This window comes from Anabrus simplex, chromosome 8 (genome assembly GCF_040414725.1).
Source record: "Anabrus simplex isolate iqAnaSimp1 chromosome 8, ASM4041472v1, whole genome shotgun sequence".
Classification (NCBI taxonomy): Eukaryota; Metazoa; Arthropoda; class Insecta; order Orthoptera; family Tettigoniidae; genus Anabrus; species Anabrus simplex.
In genome coordinates this window covers 4,542,483-4,570,093 of record NC_090272.1, presented here as the reverse complement: position 1 = coordinate 4,570,093, position 27,611 = coordinate 4,542,483, and the positions used below count along the sequence as shown (strand labels likewise).

The 27,611-nt window shown below is 44.0% G+C and overlaps 1 protein-coding gene across 1 annotated transcript; it reads left to right on the top strand.

Moving 5' to 3' along the window:
• The first annotated feature begins 2,339 nt into the window (after positions 1 to 2,339).
• Positions 2,340 to 20,581, top strand: LOC136878966 (platelet binding protein GspB). Its single transcript, XM_067152613.2, has 2 exons — positions 2,340 to 2,422; positions 16,231 to 20,581. The coding sequence occupies exons 1-2, from the start codon at positions 2,365 to 2,367 to the stop codon at positions 20,097 to 20,099; spliced, it is 3,927 nt and encodes a 1,308-aa protein (XP_067008714.2). The 5' UTR covers positions 2,340 to 2,364; the 3' UTR covers positions 20,100 to 20,581.
• Positions 20,582 to 27,611: the final 7,030 nt, after the last annotated feature.

The following is a 27,611-nucleotide window of genomic DNA, read 5'->3' as shown; positions in this document are numbered from 1 at the left end:
CCCATAGGGAGACCACTTTGTTGATATCCTGTGTTATTGAAGGAAAAGTAATTATTGTTAAGTGTAAATTCTAGGAGTGACATAAATTCTTCTATTTCATGGTTACTAAGTTTTCTGTGTGTCTTTAAGTTGTTCTTAATTATATTTAGAATTTCTTTCGTGGGGATCGTAGAATACATATTAGTAACGTCGAATGAGTTCAAGGTGAAAGATGGTTTTAATTTTGTGTTCTTGATAATTTTACAAAATTCTATTGAATTATTGATTGTGGTTCTGCTTTGGAAAGTTTAGTACTTTTTTAGAAAGCTATTGATAAATTTAGAGGTTTTGTAGGTGGGGCTATTTCTAAAGTTAATAATTGGTCTTATGGGTGTGTCAGGTTTATGTATCTTAGGCAAAGCTCTTGCTGTTGGTAGTCTTGGATTCATATTAATTAGGTTTGATATTTCGTTCTCATTAAGGATGAAATTAATGTTTTTAAGTATTTGTTTTAGTTTTCTTTGGACAGAGTTAGTCGGGTCTTTTTTAATTTTTGTGAAAGTATTATCTGAAAAAAATGCTTCGGGTTTTCTATATATACTTTTTTATGCATAATAACTGACACATTACCTTTATGCGCCTTTGTGATTATAAGGTCATTATCTTTTATTTTTTGTTTTAGGCCTTTTATATCTGTAGAGGGTAAATGGGGTGTGTTAACTTTCTGATCTCTAAATAATTCTTCAAGTTTCTTTTTGACTTCGAATTTAGTTTTAAGTTGTCGATCTATTGGAAGCTTGATATCCAGGCACTTTTGTCCACTGGCATTCATATCTGTAAAGGGCTGAGTTACAAAACTCAGGTTCTTGAATTCCCAGTTTTCCGATCGGGAATCGAATTCGCATTCTTCCGAGTGAATCAAGAGCACTTCCACTATCTTGGCCATGCGTCCTCAACACAGTACCAACCTTATATTCATGAGCCAGGGACAGAACCTGGAAACCAGCAGAAAGCTGAAAAGTTTGCAACCTTACGATAACTAGGCCGTAGGAGAATTCCTGATTCTGAAGACTTCGCTCTCATTATTTCCCTTTATATGTTAATTACATGCTACATTGCCTTAATTGTATTCTCCCTTCCCTAACTTCATAGCCAAAAGGATTTGTCAAGCTTTATAACAGGCTGATCCGTTTGCAGTTCTAATATTCAAAAAGCAGTTGTTTTGAGTGAAATCTTATTCAGCTTTTCCGCACACCATAAGATAATAATAATTATTATTATTATTATTATTATTATTATAAATAATCCGGCTGCTAAGCTGGGAAGTCACCGTATTAGACATCGGTTCAGAAGGTCTCGGCTTTGAATCCTGCAAAGCTTGCAATAATAACAGCGTATCGTTTTACTTCTCATGATCGTGAGCTGGGAGTTCTGTGTTCATATTATTAAACGTCACTTTATTTATAACAAACCACAAACTACCACAGAATATGCAATAGTCAGCACATCCCACGGCATGAAGTTCGTAACACGAGGAAGGTCATCCGATCTTAAAACTGGGAAACTGCTATTCTTTCTTTCTTTCTTTCTTTATTTATTTATTTATTTATTTATTTATTTTTTATTTATTTATTTATTTTATTTATTTATTTATTTATTTATGGAATGGAGAATATATAGCTCGACGCGAGAAAATGATCAGAAGGAGAAAGACAGACCTCTATTTTCCAACAGATAGGTTGACTAACATTATACGCAAAGGACGTATAAAATGTATTTTAATTTTGAATGTAATTAATTTGCAATTTGCTATATGTCTCACTGACACAGATTGGTCCCATGGCGACGATGGGATAGGAAAGGACTAGGAGAGGGATGAAAGCGGCCGTGGCCTTAATTAAGGAACAGGCCCAGTTTTTGTCCGGCGCGAAAATGGGAACCACAAACAACCATACTCAGGGCTGCCGACACTGAGGTTCGAACCCACCATCTACAAATGCAAGCTGACAGCCACTCGCTTGGAATAGATGACTCTGTGTTGCAGGGAAGAAGAATTTCCCGCGCTGCGAATATTCTTGAAAACCAAGCGAATGTTTTAAGGCGAATCAGATCCTCGTCACGAAGAAGCGAAGAGAGACCAGAGCGTGTTACGAGGCCATCAACCTGGCCGATTGTTGACCAGTGCAGGACCTCCTGAAGCTGTAAATGAAGACTTTGGGCCGTGCGTGTGCTACCTGTATTGAGTAATGGTGGGGCAGTTGTACCCCCACGCTCCGTCCTGGCGGTGAGTGTGATGCAGACCGGATACTGCGAGTGGGCGAGCCGCATGGCACACGACATTCAGATCGTATTTAAAGAAAGGTCCAGCGTGAAGGAGCACACAACATGGCTCGACTTACCGGTATCTGGTGCAGTGTCCTGGCTGTGGCGGCGTTGGCTTCTGGTGAGTACCAGTGTTTGCTTCCTTAGCTGAGTGGTCAGGAGTTCGACTGTAGGTGTTTGTCGGTATCAATGCCATCTCTTCGCACAAGACGTAGTATCGTGAATGTCTATGTTTAGTTTACGTCTTGCCTTCTATAAACAGTTTAAAAACATGTTTATAATTTTGGAACATGTTGGCAGTTTTCCCACGTTTTGCGAGGCACAACAGAGTACCTCTACGTTCGTGACGTGATCTACTTATAGAATCATTAACATTTTGCGATACATCCACATTTCAAAGGGCAGCAATCCGTTCCTTGAGGAACTCAGTCCTTCGACCTGTAATATAAACACTTCATACCGTATTGAAGACTTCTTGATTTGAAGCCACTGAGACACCCTGCGTGTAACTTTTGACGCTCTATATTGCTCCTCCAGATGGCAGCAAAACCAAAGTTTTAAGTTGTGTATTTACAACCAAATGTATCACCAGACATCGTAAATCATGGAGTGTCAAATGGGCTATTCTCTACCCTTAAAATAACCAACTACGAACTCAGTACATTGAGGTCGACATTTATATAGAGAGATCAGTAATTCTGATAAATTCAGGCTTCATTTAATTCTCAATGCAATTGTCAAGAAGAGTTTACTTTACTTGCAAGTAGATGGTCTACTATTAGTCACTGCTAATATTGAAGAAAAATGTTGGTTTTGAGAAAAAGGACAGAAAAGTATTTTACGTTCTGTTTTCTCTTCGTGTAGATATATTATCGAATTTATTTCTCATTATTTATTTAATCCGTTAACCCTCCAGAGTTGGGGTTCCCCCTCGGACCCTCTCAAGGACAGTATCCTGGACTGTGAGACATTTGGTCGGGGATACAAGTAGATGGCCTCACCTGCTCAGGGGCCTTGTGGGGGATGGGAAGGCATAGACAAGGAAGCGGCAGTGGTATTAAGTTCCGTTATTTGCCTCGAGAAGAAGTGGGAAACCACGGAACACCACTTAGAGGAGGCGAGAACCGAAACCTTCTACTCGTTTGACCTTCCCATGCTAATTGGACTCCGATTGCTTTATCACTTGAAGTGTGGTTGGAATAGGACCTGGTCAGTAAACCAAAAAGAAAACACCTGAGTTCTCATTTCTCTAAAAAGTACCCCATACCAGTGACCCAAGCTCCAAATAGATCACCAGACATGGGCTATTCTCCACCCTTAAAATAACCACTGTCATGGGGTACTTTCTAGAGAAATGAGAATTCACGTGTGTCCGCCTCTGTGGTGTAGTGGTTAGCGTGATTAGCTGCCACCCCCGGAGGTCCGGATTCGATTCCCGGCTCCGCCACGAAATTTGAAAAGTGGTACGAGGGCTGGAACGGGGTCCACTCAGCCTCGGGAGGTCAACTGAGCACAGGTGGGTTCGATTCCCACCTCAGCCATCCTAGAAGTGGTTTTCCGTGGTTTCCCACTTCTCCTCCAGGCAAATGCCGGGATGGTACCTAACTGAAGGCCACGGCCGCTTCCTTCCCTCTTCCTTGCTTGTCCCATCCAATCTTCCCATCCCTCCACAAGGCGCCTGTTCAGCATAGCAGGTGAGGCCGCCTGGGCGAGGTACTGGTCATTCTCCCCGGTTCTATCCTCCGGTCCATAGTCTGAAACTCCAGGACACTGCCCTTGAGGCGGTAGAGGTGGATCTGAAGGAAAAAACCGACCCTGGAGGGTAAACAGATTAAGAAAAAGAAGAAGAACTCAGGTGTTTTCTTTTTGGTTTACTGACCGGGTCCTATTCCAACCACACTTCAAGTGATAAACCAATCGATCATTCAAGTGAAACCTGCATTCCAACCATCATAGCAACCAGCCTGGATAACGGATGGCATTTCTCTTATCAACAAATTTAAGGGCAGGTGGATTAAATTAACAAATGTATTTTAGCCCAAATGGAAGATATAGTGCCCTGTAAGCACCAGGTCTCGACAGAAATGAAATATGGTAATTTTCGAACGACAAATGTTATAGATTTAAAAAAAAAAATAATTATGCAGCTTTTCTCTTGCAAGTGTCCATCTCAGTTTTTCTATATTTCGCTTCTTAACACTACTTGTCAAAGACGATGGAGACCCCTGAAACACTGAAGGGAAAAACCCGGCCATTATGAGCAACCTCGGCACCGAGTGGAACAGAGAGATTAGTTCTCTTACGCTACTTAAGCAACGATCATCAAAGTGCATGAATATAAAACATCACACACACAGGCATTCATAAACTTACAGCACGAATGTTTTGTAATTGTTTAATTATTTTGTATTTAAACTCTTTGGCCGCGGCTTCATCAGATGAAAAGAACTGAAGCATTATATTGGAATAAAGAAGATATAAAGACGCCTGACTGCGCTATTCTGATTAATTTGTAAACAAGTGTTACTCATTTGACCGTGATTGAAAACCTCAGCTTCGAGACGGGGTTCGAACCTTCAGCCTGTTTAATTTTAATTTCGTGTGGCTATTTCTACCCGAGTGCAGCCCTTGTAAGGCAGACCCTCCGATGAGGGTGGGCGGCATCTGCCATGTGTAGGTAACTGCGTGTTTTTTCTGGTAGAGGATAGTATTATGTGTGGTGTGTGAGTTGCAGGAATGTTGGGGGCAGCACAAACATCCAGCCCCCAGGCCATTGGAATTAACCACTGAAGGTTAAAATCCCCGACCCGCCCGGGAATCGAACCCGGGACCCTCTGAACCGAAGGCCGGTACGCTGACCATTCAGCCAACGAACCAAGAGGTCTTTGACATCTCGGCTAGGCAGCAGTGCCCTCATCCCTCCAAGAGCGCTGCATGGATGTCAGTATCGTAGCTATGGTTTCGAATTGTGGGGAGTGTTAAAATCGTTCATTCCATACGCGGCCAGATTACGACGGGCCTCTTAGACGGTAACGGTGGTGGTGATTACTGTTTTAAGAGGAAGTGCAACGCCGCCGTTCATCATGCCAAGGAGGTTCTGTGATTTCCTGACAAGGTGCCACCATGGTCTATAATCGGAACTGCCCCGGCATTGGACTTAGTGCAGGAGAATGGAAAACCACGAAAAACCACTCTCAGAGCAGTCAATGGAGCGCACCTCCACCTCCCGAATGCAGAGCTGCAATCTTAGTCAAAACTAGCCGCTGTTAACCCCGTGGAATCTAGGCTAAAACTGTGGGAGTCTGTTTTAGTGTGTGTTTGTTGTTTATTGGAAGGTAAGGTACGTGTAGTAACATTACAGCATTCGCTTGGAGTTAAATTGTACATAACCGTCTGATTTGCGATCAGTAAGCTCAGTTGAGACGATTCTAGTGTTCACGTCAGGAGTTAAATCCTCTCTCCCAGCGACGAGGCTCGAACGACGGTGAACTGCACGGAGTGACTATCTCATAGCTGCAGTAACTAATCCGGTATAAGATTATCAGCAGAACATCTTGGTAGGACGACAGTTTCTTACGTACACTCCATCTAATATTGGTCCGCCACTGTCTTCTTATTCTTCTTCCTGGCCACACCACAGAGAATTCGGTTCGGAACTTTATGTGGATTAAGCCCAGTAAATGGAAGCAAACCTATACTCAGCTAGGGGACCTCAGGTCTCTAAACCACGCTCCCAAATTGTGGACTTTCTAGCACCTCCCCCTTCCCTTCCGGGCGCAAATATTACTACAGGGAGAAAGAGATATGACTTTCTCCTGATGTTTTTGAGGAAGATAGATACTATAGGATACAACTCCAGTTCAGTGCTTCAGTAGTCAGGGGGAATACAGCATAATGTTTACGTAACGCTCAATACATTCCTCGAACTCATTAACAAACAGCCTTCATACCGTAAATGATTTCCTCGCTCAAGAATGTTACAATATAGTGTGGTTAATGTACCGTTCTGCATAATTTTCAAAGGTCATAAATGGTGTTTCTCGAAGAATTTTTTCATTAAGTGACAAATATAGTCTCAAAGAGACAGTCCATTGAGAGATACGTAGAAACACTTGTTTTACAACCGTAAGGTGTATTTGCTTATCTGCGTGTCTCTTGTCCTCAAGCTTATAAAATGGAACCGCGCTGAAGAATGATGGCATTTAACAGTTTTTAAATATCCTGTTGGTCATTCCGACATTTCTTCTCTGTGTTCCCATTCTGATCATTTTTTTAATGTTGCTTTACGTCGCAACGGCACAGATAGGTCTAACGGCGACGATGGGATAGGAAAGGGCTAGGAATGGGAAGAAAGCTACAGCAGCCTTAATTAAGGTAAATCCTCGTGTGAAAAGCATCTCCAGGGCTGCTGACGGTGGGATTCGAACCCACTATTTCCAACTCGCTCTGTTCACGGAAAACTGCTGAGCAGTATTAAATCCGTAACCATCTTTGCTAGGTTTTCTCTTCGCCAGGTTCATGACTGAGGATGTGTGTTCGTAAAGCTAACTACTTTGCATGTTAACGTACAGATATGTGAAAACTTCGTTTGTTCCAAGTTCTCATAAAATACAAGGAAGCTACTTGCAATATTGTAATACAGTACCTTCTTTTCAAAATTGCGTTACACTGAAGCCTTATTAATTCTCTTTGACATTTTATTCAAGTCGGCTCAAAACAGAGTCATAAAGTGTTTAATTCTGGTGAAATTTCTTCTGTTTCTTTCTAAAGCAATGTCGAATTTTTAAAGGGCTTAATCGTAGCTATCAATGTTTCAATCGGACAGATCACATCGCAGCGCATCAACATCGAACTCCTCCTTTTCGAAAAAAGAAGGTCGCGAATCATGTCCCAATGATCACATTTCTCCAAGATAATGAACATCTAAATCACTCAGTAGTTTCTAAATGCAAGGTCAGTAGTTCTCCACGGCCACAGAGACAGACAGTAGGGCAAACGTTCTTTCTTTCTTTCTTTCTTTCTTTCTTTCTTTCTTTCTTTCTTTCTTAACCTGTTCACTCTCCAGGGTTGGCTTTTCCCTGTGACTCAGCGAGGGAATCCTCAAGGTTAGTGTGCTGGAGTGTGACACCAGTGCCTCACCCAGGCGCCTTGTGGAGGGATGGAAGCAAAGCGGCCGTGGTACCATCCCGGCATTTGCCTGAAGGAGAAGTGGGAAAACACGGGAAACCATTTCCAGGATGACTGAGGTGGAAATCGGAAACCCCTCTACTCAGTTGGCCTCCCGAGGCTGAGTCGACCCGGTTGCAGCCCTCGTACCACTTTTCAAATTTCGTCGCAGAGCCGGGAATTGCACCCGGGCCTCCGGGGTTGGCAGCTAATCACTCTAACCACTACACCACAGAGGCGGACCAGTATACAGAAACATTCATAATATTACTTTTGTAGATAGTGTCAGAAAGTTCTTGAAAATTCCTCCTCACTCTACTCAGCCACTGCTGAAGAAATGGGTGTCACCCAACACATACAGTAAAGTGATGAGCAGTCAGTGTCTCCCACGTATTCGTGTATTGTAATTGCTATGACGGAATGCAACTCACTGGCCTGGGATACAGGTCAGCAAAATGACCGGAGCCTCTGCTCAATTGAATCATATAAGATCGTGAATCAGACCGAAATCCGGTGAAAGGTGTCTTTCCAATGCTAAAATTCGTCGACCTTCAAGAACTCCCAAGTCCATGTTCTCATACTGGTTCCAAGTTCTTCAGACCTTTAACACATTAAATGGGAGAGATTAAAATGGCTTCAAATACACGAATTCGAGACAAGACTTCATGTAATACAGAACTTCGTTTTTGAATTACCTGACCATGCGCAGTTATTATTGCAGGCCTTGCTTTCTGAACCGAACGCCAGTACTGTACTTTGACTTCGACTACTCAGCCAAGGAGTCGGATTACTATTACGTTTTTTAATTTATTTTTTTTTTTTTTTGCCAGGGGCTTTACGTCGCACCGACACAGATAGGTCTTTTGGCGACGATGGGACAAGGAAGGGCTAGGAGTTGAAAAGAAGCGGCCGTGGCCTTAATTAAGGTACAGCCCCAGCATTTGCCTGGTGTGAAAATGGGAAACCACGGAACACCATTTTCAGGGCTGCCGACAGTAGGGTTCGAACCTACTATCTCCCGAATACTGGATACTGGCCGCACTTAAGCGACTGCAGCTATCGAGCTCGGTGTGTTTTAATGGGGTTACATGACCACTGTTGACAACAATGCTTTAGTATCCATCCATGGACTGAAAGTAAACCCTATCCCTTCCTTGTCTCATTCAATTCTAAACTCGTTCCAGTATTCCTAGCGTAGCTACAGTCGCAGTCAAAGAAAAACTTTCTCTGCTCTCCACAGAATACAGGCTACTCGTTTACTGTGAACATTCCATCCTTCCCTGCGTACATGAGCGTACGTCTGTGGCAGGGAACGTATCATTCGTTTGGAGGAAGAACATATTGTTTCATTTTTAATCTTCGCTGCTAGGTAGCCTATATTTTTGATCACGGCAACAAGTTTTGACGTTGTCGGTGTCGCACTGACTAGTTTCTCGATTTTGCTGAAATTCCATCCGCAGGAGTTATTTTACGTGCCAGTAAATCTTCCGAGACGAGGCTGACATATTTGAGCACCTTCAAATACCACCGGACTTGGCTCGTTGGGGTCATCTGAGCTGCTCAGCCCGGCTTTGCCGAAATACAGGATCTAGTCAGTATGGGTTCGAACTTTTATTGATGGCATTTTATGTGTTAATAAGCAAACAAAAGTCAGGCCATGAAGGCCCTTGAAGGGGTGGAAGGTACGGGCTTTCACTATCCGTGACCTCTGTAGAGAAGTCACCGCGTTTGCCTCCAGGATGCTTGGAGTAGGCTGAGTGAAGCTCAAAGAATTGGAAATCTCGTTTCTTAAATTTTCCGACTGCCTGACGGGGAATTGAACGCAGGTCCTTTAGAGAAGAACCGAGCACACCTTTACTGTCTTCTCCAGTTCTTATACATAGGCCACACCTATTCGTTACACCTCTTCAACCAGTTTCATTCTCCAGCATTAATTTCACCTTCATTAGATCCTCAACTGAGGCCGGCGACAGGAAGGGCATCCGGCCGTAGAATCATGCCATGTAATTTCATCTCACTACATGAGGAATACGGGGCAGTAGATGTGCTCAGCTGGGGCGCGACCAATGCAAAAGTCATTCTATCCTCCGGAATAGGAAGTGGCCGTGGCCTTAACTGAGGTACAGCCCCAGCATTTGGCTGGTGTAAACCATCTTTAGGGCTGCCGCGAACGGGGACCGAACCCACTTTCTCCGAATTAAGCTCACAGCTGCGCGTTTCTATTGTCCATATGTCGTGATATTTTGCGAAAGAAGTGCATTTTTCGTACTTTGCAGGATATGTTCGAATATTGTCCGTTGTCAGGGTATACCTGTGGAACTCACTTAGACGAATAAAACAGCAATCCTCTTGACATGTTATCACTCCACTGTAGCCGCGCAGCACGGTGAGTTTAGTGCCTTCTATCACTCGATGACGTCAGACTCTTGTTGTTCTTCCCCTTTACAATGAGATATTGAACTCTGTCGTCCCACCTGCTGTCTACAAAATATTTTTTCTTTTTTTAAACCTTTCATGTGTTTGTATTAGCCCAAGAACTGTTCCCTGGTGTTCTGTGTGAAAAATATTAATTAAATGAACCGAATTACCGGTACAATCCAGAGATGAAGTTAAAAAGGAACAAAGATATCATTTTAATAAAACAATTGAGCCTCCCATTGCTGTATATTATACACTAACCACAAGTGGAGCTCGTTTTGCTGTTATTTTTGTTTCTCAATGTGGCCATACCTCGCGACACTGTACCCAATGTCCCGTTGCCCCCCTAGTCCGGGGCCACCATCTCTCCGGCAGATAGCTCTCCAATTGAAATCACGTAGGCTGAGCCATTAGATGCAGATTGCCCTCATTTGTCATCGATAAGACTGGCTTGAAAGAATAACATGATATTTTCTCATAAAGATGTGTTCCTGTGGTTGAGATTGCAATTAACCTAACTGCAGTGTAGGTGTTTTACACAAAATACAGCAACATGTGATGTAAACAACAACCACGCTGAGAAATGTGACACAAAATGTATTTTCCTCCACGATTTTTGGCCAACGATCACCATCTTTGGAAATTTAAACTTGTGGGGTTTGGGGATACAGACAGAAAAATTTATCCCCCTTTTTGCTGCAAAAAATTATCCAGATTATTTATATAAGCTCTTTCACTTTTTTCGTCATACCGGCGCTCACTTACTCACTACCTTTACATCAACAGTAATCAGCTTCATTTGCTGATCACATGAGAGGCTCAGATGGCTGAGGCGCTGGCCCTCTGACCTTTACATCAACAGAAATCAGCTTCATTTGCTGATCACATGAGACGCTCAGATGACTGAGGCGCTGGCCCTCTGACCTTTACATCAACAGTAATCAGCTTCATTTGCGGATCACATGAGACGCTCAGATGACTGAGGCGCTGGCCCTCTGACCTTTACATCAACAGTAATCAGCTTCATTTGCGGATCACATGAGACGCTCAGATGGCTGAGGCGCTGGCCCTCTGACCTTTACATCAACAGAAATCAGCTTCATTTGCTGATCACATGAGAGGCTCAGATGGCTGAGGCGCTGGCCCTCTGACCTTTACATCAACAGAAATCAGCTTCATTTGCTGATCACATGAGAGGCTCTGATGGCTGAGGCGCTGGCCCTCTGACCTTTACATCAACAGTAATCAGCTTCATTTGCTGATCACATGAGACGCTCAGATCGCTGAGGCGCTGGCCCTCTGACCTTTACATCAACAGAAATCAGCTTCATTTGCTGATCACATGAGACGCTCAGATGGCTGAGGCGCTGGCCCTCTGACCTTTACATCAACAGTAATCAGCTTCATTTGCTGATCACATGAGAGGCTCAGATGGCTGAGGCGCTGGCCCTCTGACCTTTACATCAACAGTAATCAGCTTCATTTGCTGATCATACGAGAGGCTCGGATGGCTGAGGCGCTGGCCCTCTGACCTTTACATCAACAGAAATCAGCTTCATTTGCTGATCACATGAGAGGCTCAGATGGCTGAGGCGCTGGCCCTCTGATCTTTACATCAACAGAAATCAGCTTCATTTGCTGATCACATGAGAGGCTCAGATGGCTGAGGCGCTGGCCCTCTGACCTTTACATCAACAGAAATCAGCTTCATTTGCTGATCATATGAGAGGCTCAGATGGCTGAGGCGCTGGCCCTCTGACCTTTACATCAACAGAAATCAGCTTCATTTGCTGATCACATGAGACGCTCAGATGGCTGAGGCGCTGGCCCTCTGACCTTTACATCAACAGAAATCAGCTTCATTTGCTGATCACATGAGAGGCTCTGATGGCTGAGGCGCTGGCCCTCTGACCTTTACATCAACAGAAATCAGCTTCATTTGCTGATCACATGAGAGGCTCAGATGGCTGAGGCGCTGGCCCTCTGACCTTTACATCAACAGTAATCAGCTTCATTTGCTGATCATATGAGAGGCTCTGATGGCTGAGGCGCTGGCCCTCTGACCTTTACATCAACAGAAATCAGCTTAATTTGCTAATCACATGAGAGGCTCAGATGGCTGAGGCGCTGGCCCTCTGATCTTTACATCAACAGAAATCAGCTTCATTTGCTGATCACATGAGAGGCTCAGATGGCTGAGGCGCTGGCCCTCTAACCTTTACATCAACAGAAATCAGCTTCATTTGCTGATCATATGAGAGGCTCTGATGGCTGAGGCGCTGGCCCTCTGACCTTTACATCAACAGAAATCAGCTTCATTTGCTGATCACATGAGAGGCTCAGATGGTTGAGGCGCTGGCCCTCTGATCTTTACATCAACAGAAATCAGCTTCATTTGCTGATCACATGAGAGGCTCAGATGGCTGAGGCGCTGGCCCTCTGACCTTTACATCAACAGAAATCAGCTTCATTTGCTGATCATATGAGAGGCTCAGATGGCTGAGGCGCTGGCCCTCTGACCTTTACTTGGGAGGATCAATCGCGGCTCAGTGTTGTTTGAATGTGCTCAAATACCTCAGACTCGTGTCGGTAGATTTACAGGCACGTATTAGAACTCCTGCGGGACAAAATCCCGCCACCTCGGCGTCTTCCAAAACTGCCGAAGTAGTTAGAGGGACGCAAAATCAATAACTTTATTATTACAACATTTAATTTATCTTTTTAACAGATTTCCATGTGATCGAAACATCAGTAAACACTGGCGTTTCTTCATCAATCGCGTACGATTGTATTTATTTCTGTATTTGAAGGGAATTTCATTTGAGCGAAAAGTTTCTCTTGGCAATAATCACCATCAGGTGTTCATTCTTGAACCAATAAGAATAGTCAGTCCTGTGCACCCCGCCGTCTATGGGTATCGTGTTGCCCTTCACCCGGAGACTCCGGGTTCAATTCCCGGCCAAATCATCCATTTTTTCCTGCACCTGAGGGTTGTTTCGATGTCCACTCAGCCTTCGTAATTACAATCGAGGAGCTGTCTGACGGTGAGATGGTGACCTCGGTCTAGAAAAGCAAGAATAACGACCGAGAGAATTCGTCACACTGGGCGTGAGTCACGTCGCAATCTGGAGGCCTTCGGGCTGAGCAGCGGTCACTTGGAAGGCCAAGGCCAAGCAAAGGGAGCTCTGCACAAAAAACCGTTTTAACCGTTCCCCAGGATTATAGCTTTATGTTACGAAGCAACACGAATTCTTTATAAAGAACGCGTGTATCTTTCGGTTCTTACTATCACACAAGAAATAGCTCCAAGTGTACTATTCTTCTTCTTCCCCAATGTATTGGAGTCGTCACTTGATATGGATTTGAGCCAGTTTTACGTCCGGGAGCTCTTCCTGGCTCCGACCTAATGTGGAGAGATATATTCCCCAAAGCGAGGGATATGAAGAGAAGTGTAGACTATTATTACAAACAAAAATAAGCAGTTAACAAGCCAGAGGAATTAACCACACGCAGTTAAAATCCTCGGCCCGGATGGGAATCGAACCCGCGGTCCTCCGACCTCACTGATCGTTGATGTGTACATAACTTGCGAAAGAAGATACCGTCTGAGTAGGTGGAAAATACAAATTCAGTCTTTGTTCTCGAAAGTAAAAGCTAGCCTCACGTGGTGGTGATTATTGTTTCAAGAGGAAGTACAGCAACTTTACTTCGTAACTATAACGAGGAGAGATGTTCCTCGACAGATCAAGGGATGCGCTACTCATACAGTCAGTACGGGAGGTTGGTAGACTCTGAAGTCTCAGCTAGGATAATGTAACCACCTAGACGGTGACGCCGTCTCTCAGGCCAGGAGAGGTGTATCGGAGAAGGTTGGCGGCCGTGGCCTGTACTAGGAACTGTTCCACATTCGCCTTCGTGCAGGAGAATGAAAAAGCACGGACAGCCGATGGTAGGGACTACCCCTTCTCCGTCTCCCTAGAGCTGTGGCCACCTTGGTTGGCCGGTAGGAATGCAGAGCTCTCGGACCACGGACAAGACGTGGCCACCTTGGTTGGCCGGTTGGAATGCAGAGCTCTCGGACCACGGACAAGATGTGGCCACTCTCCATCCGCCGACTGGCGGTTGAACTCCTCTGTATGTTCACCGACTGATAAAGTCACCGATTCTACCTTGATTCGCACTTGCGAACCATAAAGCGAAATATTCAGCAAAATGTACAACACGCGTTCCAGTGTTAGCATTCTCCTCTCCATCGTGGACGGAGATCTCTGACCTTCTCAGCCCCAGCTCACTCTGAGATGACTGCAGTGTATTGTGACCCCATTCGGCAGTTCCTTTCTCATTCCAGGATTCGTCGTTGCCGCTGTGATGTGGGAAATATACTGACCCGGAGAGCGACAAGTCCGACTCGTTGGCTGAATGGTCAGCGTACTGGCCTTCGATTCAGAGCGTCCCGGACTCGATTCCCGGGAGGATCGGGGATTTTAACCTCCCTAGGTTAATTCCAATGGCCCGGGGGCTGGATGTTTGTGCTGTCTCCAACATCCCTGCAACTCACACACCACACATGCCATATGCCCACCACCCTTATCGGAGGGTCCGCCTTACAAGGGGTGCACTCGGCTAGAAATAGCCACACGAAATTATTATTAGAGAGCGAGAATTCTGTGACATAACACCCAACAATGAAATTAAGATTTATTGTAAATATCTCTGGTATTCGTTAAGAAACTTCCTTTTCCAGGTTTTCCTTTTTACTATTGTTTTTGCTAGTTTAATTGTTGTGATGTCGTATTAGCTAAACGTTAAATATCGAAGATTTATCTATCCCTGGTTGCGGAAAGTTCAGAATTTGTTTCCTTAGCCTCACACCATCTATTCTTCAGACACAGGTAACAAAAAAGCATCCCTTTGGACATCACCTCACTACTCCAGTTTTCTGCGGTGGAATGTTCTTGCCCAAAAAGACACGACTATCGCAAATCTCTAGGCACTCATAACCGCAAATTAGTGCAGTCCTTTAATATAAAATATGGCAATTGAGTACCATAAATAAGATCGTGCAGCAACTAGAGAGGGCTGTGCGGTATCCAACACAACACTTGAGTTCGGCCCCATCCACCGACAATTGTGCAATTAGGAATTGCAGACCACTTCATATCAATCAATAAATTAATCAACCAACCAATCAATTATCATTGATCTGTAATTACCCACGTGGTAGATTCCCTACCTGTTGTATGCCAGCATTTTTCTTAAATAATTTCAAAACGTTGGACATTTTTCAAACTTCTCCCTTGGCAAAGTATTCTAATCCCTAACTCATCTTGCTATAAACGAACATATGTCGTAATTCTACCTCTTGAATTCCTACTTTGTCTTCATATTATGAATTTTCCCATTTTAAAAAGACACTCAGTCTTATTCGTCTACTAATACCAAGCCATCTCTCCACTGACAGCTCGAAAACATACCGCTTAGTCGAGCAGCTCTACTCCTTAATCTCAAGTCTTTCCAACACAACGTAACGCTACTCTTTTGTCGGAAATCACCCAAAACAAATCGAGCTGCTTTTGTTTGAATGCTCTACTTTTCAAATCAAGTATTGCTGGTGAGGGTCCCATACACTGGAACCATACCCTAATTTTGAATTTCTCCTTTATATCCTAACTGCAATGCCTAAATACCCTTAAACCATATTAGGAGATCTTTAATCCCATATATGTGATTACTCATTATTCCAGTAAAGATTAAAGATTAACTAGATTATTCCTTCAAGTGCCTTACGTCGCACCGACAAGCATAGGTCTTCTGCCGACGATGGGACACAAAAGGGCTAGGAGTGGGAAGGAACTAACCGTGGCCTTAAATAAGGTACACCGCAGTATCAAAATGGGAAACCACGGAAAACCATCTTCAGGGCTGTCGACAATGGGGTTCGAACCCACTATCTCCCAAAAGCAAGCTCACTACCCCGCGCCCCTACACGCACGGCTAACTCGCTCTCCATAAGAAAATGTACATTTTGTGGCAACGAAAATATATTTATTCCCTTTACGCTTTAATCAAATCATCCTAGATCCTATCTTTCGTAATCGTCTGCTACCTGCAGCTAATCACCTGCAAATAAATGTTTATAGATATCGTAGCCTATATTGTATGATCAATATATTTTAAATAATGTTGGATATAACCCACATCCCTGGTGTACCACCTTATTTGTTGTAAATCCCCATGAAATAAGGTTTCTGGCATTCATTTTGATGGCAGGGATTGTAGGAAGCATTTTAATTGGATTTATTATGGTTAAGGTTCCCTCAACTAGAATATTCTCTTTCTTAACAGGGAAAGCAATCGATGTCACCAAGGATTTGCAGAGCGATGAGTCCCAGGTGTTGCCGGTGACTTTGCTCGGTTTACCTGCCCTCTCCTCGGTCTCATCCAGTCACAGCTTCAGCAAGAGTGGCAGTCAGTCCTCCAGCAAGAGTGAAAGCTACAGTGGAAGCCACTCTTTCAGCAAGAGTGGGAGCTACGTACTTGGTCAAGATGGCATCCCTCAGCAGGCAAGCCATTCGTTCAGCGCTAGCAAGAGTCAGTCGTCCAGCAATATTGGTAAGAGTTCTTCAAGCGCGAGTTCCAGCCACAGGTTCAGTCAGAATGGTGCTCTTGGCATCCCCCTTACCCTAAGCGAGATTAGCAGTCAGGCTGCCAGTAAAAGCGAGCATCAGGCCGCAAGCGACAGCTCAAGCCACTCCTTGAGCAACTCAGCAGTAGTCGATAATGGAGTCGGACAGGTCCAGGCCTTCACTCAGAGTGGAAGTCAAGCCTCCAGCAAGAGTGGTCTTCAGTCTTCCAGTGACGCTTCCAGCCATTCCTTCAGCAACATTGGTGCAGTTGATGTTGGTCTTGGTGCAGTTCAAGCATTTAGCCAAAGTGGCAGCCAGGCATCCAGTAATAGCGCACTCCAATCTTCAAGCGACAGTTCCAGCCATTCGTTTAGTAACAGTGGCACTGTAGCTACTGATCTTGGAGCTGGCCAGTCTTTCAGCCAAAGTGGAAGCCAAGCCGCCAGCAAAATTGGTCATCAGTCCTCCAGTGAAAGTTCCAGCAATGCATATAGCAACAGTGGTGCATTAGATGTTGGTCTGGGAGCACTTCAAGCCTACAGTCAAAGTGGAAGCCAAGCCGCCAGCAACAATCACCATCAGGCCTCCACTCAAAGTTCCAGTAATGCATTTGTAAACAGTGGAGCATTAGATGTTGGTCTGGGAGCAATTGAACACTACAGTCAAAGTGGAAGACAAGCCGCCAGCAACAATCACCATCAGGCCTCCACTCAAAGTTCCAGTAATGCATTTGTAAACAGTGGAGCATTAGATGTTGGTCTGGGAGCAATTGAACACTACAGTCAAACTGGAAGCCAAGCCGCCAGCAAAATTGGTCATCAGTCCTCCAGTGAAAGTTCCAGCAATACATACAGCAACAGTGGAGCATTATATGTTGGTCTGGGAGCAATTGAACACTACAGTCAAAGTGGAAGCCAAGACGCCAGCAACAATCACCATCAGGCCTCCACTCAAAGTTCCAGTAATGCATTTGGCAATAGTGGCTCACTAGATGTTGGTCTTGGAACAATTGAACAGTTGAGTCAAAGTGGAGGTGAAGCCTCAAGTAACACAGGTCTTTCAACCTCCAGCGAAAGTGCCAGCGATTCTTTTGCAAAGAGTGAAGGAGCAGTTCAGTCCCTCCTCCATGGATCAGGCCAACAAGCATCAAGTGGCAGCTCTAGCCAAGCTTATAGTGGTTCTGCAGGTATAGGCGGGTCATCTCAATCTTACAGTGGAAGTGGCAGTACATCTTCAAGTGGCAGTGGACAACAAGGAGCATCCAGCACAGCGTCCAGCCAGTCCTCCACACTTAGCCACGGCAACAGCGGCGCACTTGCCACAAACCAGGACACCTCTGGTCTCAGCGGTCACTCTTTAACACCGGGAGGAATACTGGTCTCTCTGGCCCCGAATCAAGAAACTTCAACTCCCTTAAGTATTCTTGCCACAGGAACTTTAGACAGTCAGGTCCAGACATATGGAGCGAACGATGACGCATCTTTCACTCAGGTCATTCTCCCACAGGGTGCAAATTATGACAGTCAAAACAGTATTCTAGACTCAACGTACATAAGAAGCGGAACAGGACAGCAGAGTCAAAACGAGATAAGCGAATCTGGAGCTCAAATCTCGCAGATTGGCTTCGATCAGACAGCTAGTCTGAATCCTTCCCTAGAAGTAATTGATGTTGGAAGTGCAAGTCTGACAAATACTCCTGTAGCAAGTCAGGGAAATAGAGACTCCCTAGTAATCCTCAGTTATCAGGGAGGAAATGAAGAACAGTCCAAAGGTCACCAAGAAAATGCTGGAAACAGCGCTAGCTTCGGTACTAACTATGTCTTAATTGGAGGAAGACATGTTAATTCTGAAAATCCAAAAGTAACTCCTTGTCACGTCTGCAGTGGCGGTGGAATTGAACATATTACTAACGTTGGCCAATCACAGGATGATGCTTCTGTTCACGCTCCTATTTCAACCAGTTATCAAACAATCTTCAGGCCATCTGATGTCCATTACGAGACTTCAGTCCTCAACGGCAACAATCAACAAGATAACGAAGATCGCTCAAGGGTTATTCTCCACAGTACCTACCACTACCTTCACCCTTCTGGAATTTCTCAGAATCAAGACCACACTACATTCCAAGGATTCATAAATCCTACGTCACATTCCACTGGAAACGTCAATGGCTATAACACTTACCAGGCAGGGGACCAACATGAGATCACAATTGATAGGCTGAATCAATTTTATGGCGGTAACTCGCCTTCGTATGCGTCTTTTGGAACTCAGAATATTCACGTCCCATCACGTACGTCGCAAGTAACTGAAATCAACAAAGGAAGTGCCAACAACGACAATGTCGTTCTCATCGGTAACCAGTCTGGTGGGAAGTATGCCAGTCACTCCAGCGTTTCACCAACACTACTGCCTGCTTTTGAGAACGATAAGTGGACGTTGGAAGAACTCGTCCGATCATTCAATGCAACTCCAACGATAACAACAGTTTCTCAAGAAAGTGTTCCAGTCCCTGCTGGAAATGCTGAGAGCACCATCACAGCTTTTGGTGGAAATTATCTTCCTGCTGTTCAGAGCAGTGTTCCAGTAAACCTCCCAGGATCTACCTCTACATCTTCAAGCCACAGTTCAGCATCGAGTCAAAACCAACAATCTAGCAGCTCAAGTCATAGTTCCAGTTCCAGTTCCAGTGGAACTATCTCAACTGTTCCAGTTATAACCCCCACTGCTACTTATCTCACTCCAGTTGAAACTCTCGGCAATTTACCTGTACCTTACAGTGGATCATCAAACCTTCGTGATGGTGATATCAGGATTGTCCAGTTTGGCGTTCCTCAGTCTTTTATCTCCAGTCATTCTACGAGCAGCAGTGAAGCTTCTGAAAACAGTCAAAAGAGCAGTTCTTCATCCAGTAGCTTCAGTTCAAGTGAAGGTCTTGATAATGTTCACCAAGGAGGATCTGGATCAGTCAGTTCCAGTCGGGCATCAAGTTCAAGCGGCTCGTTAGATGGATCAACTGGTTCACTCAGTTCCAGTCAATCATCCAGTTTCAGTGGAGATTCTGAGAGATTACATCACCTAGTTCCTTCGTTGGGAGATCTCCAGCATTCCATAGTTTCCATCGACCAGCAAGGATCAAATCATGAAATAATGCAAGGTTCTGCAAATTCTCACCAAGCCTCCAGTTCTAATGGAAACTCTGGCCACTTGCAATACATAGTTCCTGTTTTTGGTAGTGCTGGTGACCATGTTCCTTTAGGAAATGTTGGACATGGAGTCGCAGACTCTACAAGCTCCAGTTATAGTGGTTCCAGTGGGAATGTCGGAGATCTTCAACACAGCAGCGGAAGCATCTCGACCAGTTCAAGTTCCAGCGGAGCATCTGATTCTCACAGCGCCAGCGATTCTTCAAGCACCTCGGGAAACACCGGCTCGTCTTTCTTTGGTAAAATCAAGACCTTCTTCAAGCGCATCCCCACCTACTTCAAGAGCTCTTCTAGTAGCCATAGTTCTTCCCAGAGCCAGGCGTCTGCCTCGAGCGCTAGCAGTCATAGCTACAGCTCCAGCAGTAGTAGCGCACTCTCGTGAGCCAAACAACATACTTCATTCGAAACACATGACTGACTTATTTATTGAAGCGGGTAAATCTGCAAGCATATCATTGTAGTAGTATTTTATATATTAGTAAAAATGTGATATAAAGCAGTTTTATAAAACTGGGGAATTTATTTTAAATTCGACTCAACCCAATCCTCTTCCTCATTTCTTAAATTGCACAAACTAAACATGTGAGCCAAAATTGTACATTTGAATGGGCATAAATGGTTGTTATCTCATATTGTCTCCTGTTCATCAGTCAAAATTTACTGCAGACAAGGAAAGCATTTAAATCATTATTATTTTACGAAATGTATTTTTAAAATGTCAGTTTCAATGTACTGTACAAACGAAAGGGTTGGATAACTTTACTGTACTCTACTATCCGCCGCTACTTAATAGGGAAGCATCAGGTATCAGTAAGTTTGAAAATTGTACTTTTGGTATTAAAAGAAGGACAGACTCCAACATATAAGTACGTTGGACAGGAGATAGATAATTGGGGAAAATGGGCTTTAATGCTTCATGGAATATTTATGACCATGATATATATGTATGAACATTTTATTAAACCTGTAATAGAAATATTTCGTTAATCCAGTTCAGTATTTTATGGTATCAGGTCCATAAATAGGAAGTCATTCATTATATTCACAGAAATAAATCAGTTATACTGGATGTTCTGAAAACAGTTCCAACGTTTATGGAGGAGGTAGTATGCTTCAAAACAAGAAATAAAAATCCTGCAAACTGGGGTTCAACAATTGAGACGTTGACATTGGAAAGGCAGGAATTCAAAAAAAGCGAAATGTAGTTGTTCTTCATGGAGAACATAGTAAACTCCGATGTGAATGGAATGGGAAAGGTAGCAAGTCAAGTGGTACAGTAGATTAGGTTCTACGAATGGTGTAAGACGGAACCTGTGTTAAGTCAACACTGTGTGACATGGGGAAGGTGGTAACTCAGCCCGTGGCTCTGGTGGAATTAGGTATAACCTTTGCCAACTGTATGTTTATAGTTCGTCATAGCGTTACTCCAGTTGCCAGAATGCCTCCAAAATTGTAAGCCGTTATTGCCAGAATCTTGACATGACGATCATACTTACTAGTTCTTTGCTTTCGAAAAGAGGCCAACAATGCTTCCAGAGAGGCTGAACATTTTTGACCATTTCATGTAATCACTATGATGCCTGGGGTTTTCGTGATATTTAAATACTCGACGCCTTAATGTCAGCTAGGTAAGGATTTCAAGAGGCGAACGTCTCTCAGCCAATCATTGAACGAGTTAGAACCGTCCTCAAGGGGGGGGGGGTCCTATCACGCGATCAACAACACACAGACATTTCAACCACTTGTAAGGAGACTAACCATCACGAACCGTAAGGAAACAAGACTCATTGGCTATACTGGACTTCTTAGATGAAAAGCATCATCTGTTTTATCGCGATATTTTCGCTTGAAACACACGCGTCAGCCGACAAACTGACTAGACAGTGATTTTGCAGAACGTATTTTATCGCACAATTTGTGCCTGAATCATAATTGGCATATAATAATAATAATGGCGTATGGCCTCCGAAGAGGCCTGGTGCTGGTCTTTTTCTCGTTGACGGCCTATTAGGCGACCTGCATGTCTTGTAAGGCAGACCCTCCGATGAGGGTAGGCGGCATCTACCATATGTAGGTAACTGAGTGTTATTGTGGTGAAGGATAGTGTTATGTATGCTGTGTGAGTTACAGGGATGTTGGGGACAGCACAAACACACAGCTTCCGGGCCATTGGAATTAACCAATGAAGGTTAAAATCCCCGACCCGGCCGGGAACCGAACCCGGGACCCCCTGAACCGAAGTCCAATACGCTGACCATTCAGCCAACGAGTCGGACATTTCTGATGCTGAATACGCCACACATACCCAGCCCCCGAGTCATTGGAATTAACAAATTAAGTTTCAAATCCCCGACCCGGCCGGGAATCGACCCCGGAACCCACTGAACCGAAGGCCAGCACGCTGACCATTCAGCCAAGGAGTCGGACATAACTGGCATAAATTTGTGTGTTAAACCGATAAATCGATTACTCCTTGATTTTACATAATTTGTTTTAGTAAAATCTGCTTCAGAACGTTGGATAAAGCTATTTGTTTTCTTCTCCTGTAAAATACACGTTTTTGGCTTTTTGCCTTTCCCATGTCAATGCCTCATGAGGAGTGAGCAAATGTTCAACATCATTGTGAGCTCTTTAGCAAGAAATAAATTAGGAAACAGAATGTAGATATCTTTATGTTGGTATCAGACGGCAGTAACTTAAAAGTATATTATAAGGTATATACAGTACTTTGTGAAAAATACTGAAATTTAAAAAAGTTTGTAACGTTCCAGACGTCACAGTGTAATTATGTTAATTTTATTATGTGTAATTAATTCAGGAATTTAACGTCATGATATTTATCTTGGTATGTAATTTTATTATAATTCATGTTTAATCATTTGCTCACTATCATTTCATTACTTTGTAACTACGACTTGTAAACGAGGGCTGAATATCCTAATATTAACTTAGATTCTTGCGACATTCGTTTAAATTTAACTTGCAGTAGATTTTCCTCTATCTTGCCACATCACCGAGGAAGAAGGAAGGACAAATTTAGACATCAAATTCTGGGAAAAGCGAGCACGTGTTCAAGCGTTGTAACGACAGCTACCGTATTTCGACCAGAATAATTCAAACTGATCACCGCCTATATTTTCAAAGGAGCGTCATGTTGCCATGGATACTGAGTGAAAGGGCTAATAGAAGAACAGTTGATATCTTGGTTGGGACCCATCTACTCTAATATCTGGAGTGGGGAGAGACGTGTCAACTGATTGGACCACGTGTAGCGACCTGTAATTAGAGCCAGAGAAGGTTATAAAAGGGCGTGTTGGAGCTCTTGGCATCATTCGTCTTCTGCATTCGTTATTATTCTTCTTCTGGATTCTTGATTCTTCTATCTTGTATTTCGCTGTAGGTCTGAGAACTTGTCTTATGGTTGTTGTACCATAGTGGACTTGTGTGATAGTTTATCACTTCTACATTAATTATTTCGTTGCCACGACGTGGTACTTAGGAATTTCTGAATGAGGGGTGTATAGCCTGTTGAGAAAAGTGCTTATAATGTAACGTTAACACAATTTAACACAAATGCTCCAATTTATTTACATAAAACAAGTTTACAATTCACTGCACTGACCAAGAGATACATTGTACGCCATGATCTACACCACAACCAAAGATTACACAAACAAGATAAACAGTGTTGTGTCACTTGTAATGTTCATAGATATGCCAGTAAGATATGACACGGCAGTCCATGGAATAAATGTGGTTCCGTAACATCCTCCCACCTTGCAATTGTTATTTTCAATTGCAAAATACTCCGTACCACAACTGAAACAAAAACACATAACACAATAAATAAATGAACACAAATGCAAGGTCACATCAAGAGTATTCACAAATCAAGTCTTGATGGCACTTTAATTCTCCGCCCCCCTTTTGACGATTTGAATTCTTCATGTGGAGGCTTCGTCTCAGGCGAAGTGATAGTCACAGTTTCAGGCTGCTTCCAATCCTCTGGAGTTGTGTGCACCTCCAATGGATAGAGACGCTGGAGTGGTCTGATCAGCTCTCCCTCAGATGTCTTCAGTTTGGCTACTCTTGCTACTTCATCCTTCCCTGGATACACTTCCACGACGACCGCGAGGGGCCAGTTGATACGTTTTGTGGAATCTGCTCCTATCAATACCACATCTCCCACCTTGATGCTGTTGGTCTTCCTCTGGCCATGGTGAACTAGGAGCGCCAAGTATTCATTCCTGAATCTTTGTCGTAGGTCCTCACGTAGTTTCTGGAGGTACCTACATCGTTTAACATAGTCAACCTTGTCAACTGCATCCAAATCTGGAGTCTCATTTGTAGCAATACCCTGCAGAAATGTTGCTGGTGTCAAAGGCTTTAGTTCAGACGAATGGTCCGCAATGTATGTAAGTGGTCTAGAGTTGATCGTCGCCTCGCAATCACACAACACAGTATATAACTCTTCATAGTACACAGAGGCTCGTCCCAAGATTCGACGCAGTAGTTCTTTCACTGTTCTGATTAGTCTCTCCCACCATCCTCCCCACCAGGCTGCTGTAGGTGGGATAAATTTCCAAGTAATCTTTCTCACAGCCGAGTGGGTGACAATCTCATCCCAATCCAACGCTTTCAGGGCATTATTAAGTCCTATGAAATTGGTCCCGTTGTCTGAGTACAGCACAGAAATTCTTCCACGCCGGGCAATGAATCTTCTTAACGCCAGAATGAAAGCATCAGTTGTCAAAGACTGCACCAGCTCCAGATGTATCGCACGATACACCGCACAAGTAAATAATACAACCCACGCCTTTTCTCCAGACTTTAGGTACAGCTGTCCAGCATAATCCACTCCCGAGACCTCGAAAGCTGCTGTTGAGCCCACTCTATCCTTGGGCAAAGGAGCAAAAGCTGGTGCTGTAGGACTAGCCTTGTACCTTTTACATTTGACACATCTTGCAATAACTCTTTTTGCCACTTTCCTAACTCCAAGAATCCAGAATCTTTCCCTGAGTCTAGCTAACAGCGTCAGTAGCCCTGCATGCTGTGACCGATGATGTTCATCCCAAACCAATCTGGTCACGATGGCATGGTTTGACGGCAACAAGATGGGTTTCGTGAATGCTTCACTTTCTTCCCCAAAGGTAAGTTTTGTTTCAACCCTCAGAACTCCCATTTCGTCCTTGAATACCCTGACTTTCTTCTCAAGTTCCTGCTCGTGATCTCGAAAGCATTCCTGCTGCACAACTCTCAACAAGGTGTTCTCGGCTTGTTGCATTTCTTCACCAGTGCGTTCACCTCTTCTTGCTTGTTTTGCCTTAGTAAGGTTGCGGAAAAATCTGATGATCCAACCAATCATTCTGATTATCTTGACATAACTTGAGAAATACAAGAGGCGCGAGCAAAAGTCAGGTGAATTACACGCCACACTCGATATAACTGTCTTCCGTTTCTCAATATTGACTTCGTCTTCAGGTGCGGCAATTTCATAAAAAGGCCACTGCTCTGGATTATCCTTTAGCCACCGTGGTCCTTCCCACCATTTGCTCTCAAAGAGTGCCTTTGGACTGCATCCCCTTGATGGAAGATCTGCTGCGTTCAGAGTCCCCGGTAGGTGGCGCCAATCCTCAGTATTGGTGTACTGTCGTATTTCATGACAACGGTTACCCACGAATGTACTCCAGTTGTCCGCCCGCTTTATCCAAGTCAAGGCTACTGACGAGTCGCTCCAAAAGAATGTTCTGCACCGTTGTAGTTCCAATGCCTCTTTCACTTGGGTAGAAATTCTGGTACCAATGACTGCTGCCAACAGTTCCAAACGTGGTATAGTGACATGTTTGACAGGAGCAATCCTCGCCTTAGCCTGGACCAACTGGACCGATACCTCTGCGCCTCTTCTTGCCCTTAAGAATACACAAGCTGCATAAGCAAGTTTGCTCGCATCACAAAATACATGAAGACTGATATCTTCCGCTCCCCAGTCCACTTGTACCATTCTCCTTGGAAGGCGACATCTAGCTAACCATTGCATCTGCTCCACCCAGTTCTTGAATTTACTTGTAATGCTATCCGGAAGCTCTTCATCCCATTGAAATTTGTGTTTCCATGTTTCTTGCAGCATCAGCTTTGGTAGTAAGGTAGACGGACATGTGAAGCCAATTGGGTCGAAAACACGCTGAGCCACAGACAACAGATTCCTCTTGGTAACTCGACAAGTGGTCATCGCAATGGTTTTGACATCACAGAGAAGCTCATCTGTAGTGACATCCCATAAGAGACCCAGGACTGGAACAACTCCATCTTGCATAGCAGCTCTGTCTTCTTGATGAACGGGGCTGCTGATCCATCCGCGAAGATCAAATTGTGCTGTAGACATCAGTGCAGTAGCTTCCCTCACAAATTTCTGCAACTGTTCTTCATTGGCTACACTGGTAACACAATTGTCCACGTAGAAAGAGTCTCTGAGTCGCTCTGCAGTACTACTCAGTTCCTCAGGCGCATGTCTCAAGTGATGTGATATAGTCGCACCCAGTAGAAATGGACTAGACGACACTCCAAAGACAACTCTGCAGTGCCTGAGGATTGCCACCTCTTTGTTACGACAGTCCTTCCACCAAAGAAATCTTAAAAAATCCTTGTCACCTTGGGCTAGCTTGATTTGTAAAAATGCCTTTCTGATATCAGCTGTCACTCCAATAGCATGTTTTCTGAATTGTATCAACAGCTTGGGTATTACTTCCACCAAATTGGGCCCTTTTTCCAGACAGCTGTTAAGTGAGTTGCCTCTTTTATCTTGGGCTGAGGCATCGAACACAGGCCTAATTTTGGTGGTCATACTAGATTCCTTTATTACTGGCTGGTGAGGGAGGTAGTGACCATCGTTCTTGCTGGCAGAGGGTATCATTTCCACTATGCCCTCCCGCAGCCATTCACGAAAGATTTCATCATACTCTTCCAACTTGCCAATGGTTTCTAGTCTTTTGCTTACACTCAACAATCTCTTCTCCGCTAGATCGTAGTTGTCCCTCAGCTGCGGGTGCCCCTCTTTCCAGGGAAGGCAAACCTCGTATCTTCCTTCTTGGTCAACTTTCACTGTCTTCTCGAAGAATTCAAGTGTCTCTGCTTCTAGAACTTCTTTGGTTTTGACATCTGCCGGGTCGCTAATGCCTATGGCTTCCAGACGCCACAAATCAGCTACATTAAAATCTGCCATACTAAAGAGGTCAGTTACTGTATTGCAGTTGCTGAATATTCTACGCTGCCCCATCACCGTCCATCCCAGCTTAGTTTCGAGAGCAACCATCGTGTCATCTAAAACTAATCTGCAGCCTGTTAGCAGTTGCCCCATTACGTCTGCCCCAAGTAATATCTTTACCTCAGGAACATTATAGCCTACATCTGATAAGATTATGTTGTGGTTTCGAAGCACTGGGTAATACCGCTGTGTCTCAAGCCGGGGTACAAAATCACAAATTTTCTGTTGGTCCAACATATGAATGGTGCACTCAAATTTGTCATCTAAACTTCTAAGAGTAACTTCATAAATACCATGCACTTCTCGCCCTGTCTCTACTCCACCAAACAGATTATGTATTAACGTCTCTTCCCCTATCTTCTTCAGCCCAAGCTTGTGAACACTGTCCTTCGTGATGTATGATCTTTGAGATCCCGCGTCTAGTAACACTCTTGCCAACTTAACAACCTTGTCCACCGACACTTTAACTACCAAAGTTTGCAACAATGTCTGACCCTTTTGATGAGACAGTAAGTTCTCTGTTCTACCTGGTTCGTTTCCTTTCTCAACTGAACTTTTCTTGCTGCTATCGACTGGAATTATATCCTTTAAACCCTTGCACATAATAGTGTGATGCCCCTTGCAACAAATCAA

Coding starts and splice junctions, on each gene's coding strand:
- LOC136878966 (XM_067152613.2), top strand. CDS start 2,365: ATGGCTCGACTTACCGGTATCTGGTGCAGTGTCCTGGCTGTGGCGGCG. Junction 2,423..16,230: donor TGTGGCGGCGTTGGCTTCTG/GTGAGTACCAGT, acceptor CTTTCTTAACAG/GGAAAGCAATCGATGTCACC.